Source organism: Antrostomus carolinensis, unplaced genomic scaffold (assembly GCF_000700745.2).
Source record: "Antrostomus carolinensis isolate BGI_N321 unplaced genomic scaffold, ASM70074v2 scaffold42948, whole genome shotgun sequence".
NCBI classification, from domain to species: Eukaryota; Metazoa; Chordata; class Aves; order Caprimulgiformes; family Caprimulgidae; genus Antrostomus; species Antrostomus carolinensis.
This window is the reverse complement of record NW_010335884.1, coordinates 2,014-6,543: the sequence shown is the minus strand read 5'-3', so window position 1 is coordinate 6,543 and position 4,530 is coordinate 2,014. Positions and strand designations below refer to the sequence as shown.

Genomic DNA, 4,530 nt, shown 5'->3' with positions numbered 1-4,530 from the left:
GTCTTTTCCAACCACTATGATTCTATGATGATTCTAGATATTGCTTTAATGCTCAAACACCCTAACAGGTTAGGGTCTAAGCAAGTAATTAATGGTGATTATTTGATGATATATAAATTTCAACACTAGCTGACATGTCCTAGACTCTAAAGCATGCTAGTATTTAGGAAATCCTGGCTTCCAAATGGGCTTCAATAATAATAATTCAAAAGTAGCATTAGCCTACACCTCTTCTGTGAGAACCTACACACTCATCAGCACTGGGAGATTGTTATAGTGAGAAGTGTGTGGGGTGGCTTGGGTGGAAAATCATTGTTAAATAAATCTGTATTGTGCTAACAACTTCAAATCTTTTTGTTTTTTCAAGATTCAAAACCAAAAGTGTCTGCAGATTTTGAAGACTTATTATCTGGTCAAGGTTTCAATGCTCACAAGGACAAGAAGGGCCCCAAAACAATAGCTGAGATGAGAAAAGAAGAAATGGCTAAGGAGATGGACCCTGAAAAACTAAAAGTAAGCAATATCCTTGTTTGTGCTCTTACAATCATTCAACGTGCCTTTTGTTCTCATCATGCCAAACACTGCTTGAAACACTGTCCCTGAAAGGTGGAGGGGGCATGTGAGAGGCAGGTGAGCAACTCTTTCATACCATTTAGTGCCAGAAGCTATCCTCCTGTTCTAGCACTTACCCTAGTGCGTGTCCTCCACAGTGCTGCTGGATCCCCAGCACCACGTGCTATCTCTCATGCTTGCTTTCAAGTTAAACATCTCATTTATCTTTTGACTATTCCATCTAATGACTGTTCATAAGTGTTACCAACTCAGTATTTTTAGCAGAGATGTGGCTTAAGGAACTTTCAAGCAGCGATATAAAAATTAAAGACAAAAGAGAGTGTGACAAATATTTTTTACAAAGGTTTTCTAAAGCTTGGAAAGAAATGTAAGATGCTCCTTGGAGTCATTGTTATTCAAATGAAGAAACATTTTCCTACTGGGATATTTAATGTAAAGCATAAATTGAGACTCTCACATTATTCTCTCCAGGTCCTGGAATGGATTGAAGGGAAGGAGAGAAATATAAGAGCCCTGCTGTCCACAATGCATACAGTCTTATGGGCAGGGGAGACCAAGTGGAAACCTGTTAGTATGGCAGATCTTGTCACGCCAGAGCAGGTGAAGAAGGTCTACCGGCGGGCAGTGCTTGTCGTTCATCCTGACAAGGTAAGGTTTTCCTCATTTCACATTGTTCAGAAGTTGTCACTATTCTCTTAATTGTGACATGTGGAAGCAGTAGTTTGAGATTTTTTGGTTTCTGAAAGGTGAGAACTCTAACCACTCCCAGCTCCAAGGCTGTGCTTGGTTCTTGCTGCTCCAAGCAACAGAGGTTCACCTCTTCAGCTTTTGTCACCCTCACTGTGACTCTAAGCCATCCTGGTGGTGAACAGCAGCCCAGAATATTGTGCCTGCTAAAGGAGATGAGGGTGTGATAAAGGCATATGAAAGGACAGGGGTCTTCAAATCAAACTTTTAAAATGGAAGAATCTGGTTCTCTTCATTATCCAGCTTGAGGTCTTGCCGCTTACACCTGCTAACCAGAGGGCAATGATGCCATTGGGAAACCCTGTGGAGATGAGGCTTCCACTTGTGTGGAAATAGAGGCCCTGAGAGTTTCAGGGCAGTGAGCAAGGTTTGAGAAGATGTGGGCTGCCCAGAGGCTTGCAGGAATACTGCTTTTATTAAGGAACTGTCTCAAGTGGCAGCTCTCTCCCTTTAGTGCAGGCAAAATGCCTCTTGCAAAGCCTAGGTTAATTTTTTTTGCCCTTGGGACTGCAGTGCTTTATCACACTTGAAGGGTTATCAGCTCTGAGGAGCAGAAGAGCCAAGGAATTCTTAAGCTGTAAACAAGGTAAGCAGCCATTAATAGTAGCTTATTCTTGTCAAAATCATGGAAAGTGAACAATAACTACTTGAGAATCTAAATGTCATCTTTTTGCAGTCTGATTTGGTGGATGTGATATCCCTCTTTCTGTTTTTATTCCAGGCTACTGGGCAGCCGTATGAACAATATGCAAAGATGATATTTATGGAGCTAAATGATGCCTGGTCAGAATTTGAAAACCAAGGACAAAAACCTTTGTATTAGGTACTTTCTCAGTCTCCACTACAGACCTGTGCTAGTGCTTATATAGTCTCTTGTCACAAATGTCACAGATCAACCAAACTCTGGCTGGAAATTCAGAAGTATCAGAAAACGAAGAGCCTAATACTTATCATGAAGAACAAGAGAAAGGTTTCCTCATACGTGTATCAAGAATCCTGAGCTCAGAGGAACTCTAGCCACCTGGCTTGCCATATGAGAGCCACGGGGTTACAGTTTCTTGTAACTTTTATATTTTTTCTTTGGATTCAAGTGGGGTGAGAGGAAAACACATTCTGGGAAAAGGTGGAATTGTTCTGTCTCCGACACAGCGTAGCTGGTGAACTTCCTACATTCTTTGTGATATGGCAACACTTCAGTTGAGTTCAGTAACTGGTGGTGAAGCCCAGACTCTGATGTCCTTTCTTCCTAGGTTTGGATCAAACGTCATCATCAAATTTAAGTGCTCAGATGTGGTTTTAGGCACACTTCTAACAGTCACCATTTGCTGCTTAATTGCTCATATAGTGTAGTATGCCTGAATAGAGATGAAGCTGAAGCCTGGGTTAGATCAGTGTGGCAGCTGACCGCTGCTTTACACATTAACACTGTAACTTCACCTCACAGTCCAGCAGTGAAAAGTGCAGAAGAAATTCCTCAGCAAGTGTCTTTTAAAGCAAACAACAAGTAATTGATGTTAAACAGCATCTTGTTGGTTTGTTAAACAGCAATTCTGGGGGAATAAGGAAGTGGGGGGAAGGGTGAATCCACATTTGTAAAAGTGAAGAATGAGTATGTACTGCATTTCCCGTGAAGTTCTCATCAACGGCTTGAAACCATCAAACAAAAGTAGTATCAACAAACTAAAACTCTGCAGCAAAGTTTTAGAAACTTCCCAGTCTGTAGGTAACACTTCCCAGTCTGTAGGTAACACTTCCCAGTCTGTAGGTAACACTTCCCAGTCTGTAGGTAACACTTCCCAGTCTGTAGGTAACACTTCCCCTCCAGCCACACGACCTTTTCCAGCCCACTTGTGTCACCTCTTTGCCTTTATCAGCTCCAGAGTACTTGGCAAAGGCTCTTGGCAGAACGGAGCCTGTTGCAACTTCACTTTTTCAGACCATGGCATCCAAGCTGTCACGTAGACATCTGTGGACCAGGTCTGATTTTTGAGGTAAATACAGTGCAAATTGATTATCTTAAAAGTTTATATTGGACCAAAGCAATAATATCACAAGGAAGTATCTCTGATGCTAAAGCTGAAGCATCTTTCCTAGTTAAAAAGCAGGTTATTCACCCCAAATTCTGGCATTCTCCTTTTGTAGAATAACTAAAGCTAGCCGTTTATTTGCCAACATGTTGCATCTGTATTTGAGCTTTGAAAGGGCAGGTATACTCAGAAGATGGGCAGGAAATCATTTGTATTTGCTGCTGAAGGAACAGGTTGCCATCTGATGTGAGTCTTGAAAGCTGGTGGTTTTTTAAAGACAATCCACTTGTTGTTGCACTTACATTTTCAAGTGGCAAAACTCTTAACTGCAAAGACAGTGTGTCAAAGTACATTGCTTTCTGTATAAAAGTCATCCTTTTGTTGTATTGGTCCATTATTTACTACCATTGATTGAAAATGTGAAACCAACACGTGGGTCTCCTTTTATATAAAAGACCTTAAGATAATAGTAACAAACTGGATGTTATTTATTAATGTTTTGATCCAGTATGTGCTTGTCTTATTTAAAGAGATAACTGGAATGTGAATCATGTTCCTGTGATTTGTTGGTTTATTGTTTCTCATTCACATTTGTAGATATTGTGACCTATGCCTATATAATAAAAAGGATCTCATTACTAGAACGTACTTTTTTAATAACGAAAACTCCATTAGCTTTGTAACGAGTTAGTCATGGCACATAACTCTGGATACTCATACGTTCACAAAACACAAATCTATCATTAAACTTTATCTACCAGAAGAATCCCTACACCACTTCAGCTTTGGTTACTTCCATCCCTAATGTTTTTATGGATGCATGAAAGTATTAGGACGTATGTATATCAAAATAGTTAACTGCAAAAAAAAAAAAAAAAATTAAAAAAAAAAATCTTGTCATATCTGGTAGTGACAGAGGTTATCAATGTTCAGGTTCACTGTTTGACTAAATTATTGTAATTTTTGTAAATACAGTATATACTCAAATGAAATTGTGACTGGTCTAAAACATTTGTATATACATTAAAAAGCTCAAATTAACATATTCAGGTATGTTTTTGTGCTTGTGGGGCAAAAACCTCTACCGTCTCGCTTCAAACACAGTGCAGAGTAATTTATTGGTAAATGCTGAGTAAGCAACAATGAATCCATATATATAGAATCATAGACTGGTTTGGATTGG

The 4,530-nt window shown here is 39.6% G+C and overlaps 1 protein-coding gene across 1 annotated transcript; it reads left to right on the top strand.

Moving 5' to 3' along the window:
- Positions 1 to 367: 367 nt before the first annotated feature.
- On the top strand, positions 368 to 2,782 carry LOC104530169 (putative tyrosine-protein phosphatase auxilin; the record flags this gene model as incomplete). Its single annotated transcript, XM_010174674.1, has 3 exons — positions 368 to 513; positions 1,045 to 1,221; positions 2,042 to 2,782. Coding segments are annotated over 3 exons (425 nt in total), but the record flags the coding sequence as incomplete, so codon positions are not given.
- Between the last annotated feature and the right edge of the window lie 1,748 nt (positions 2,783 to 4,530).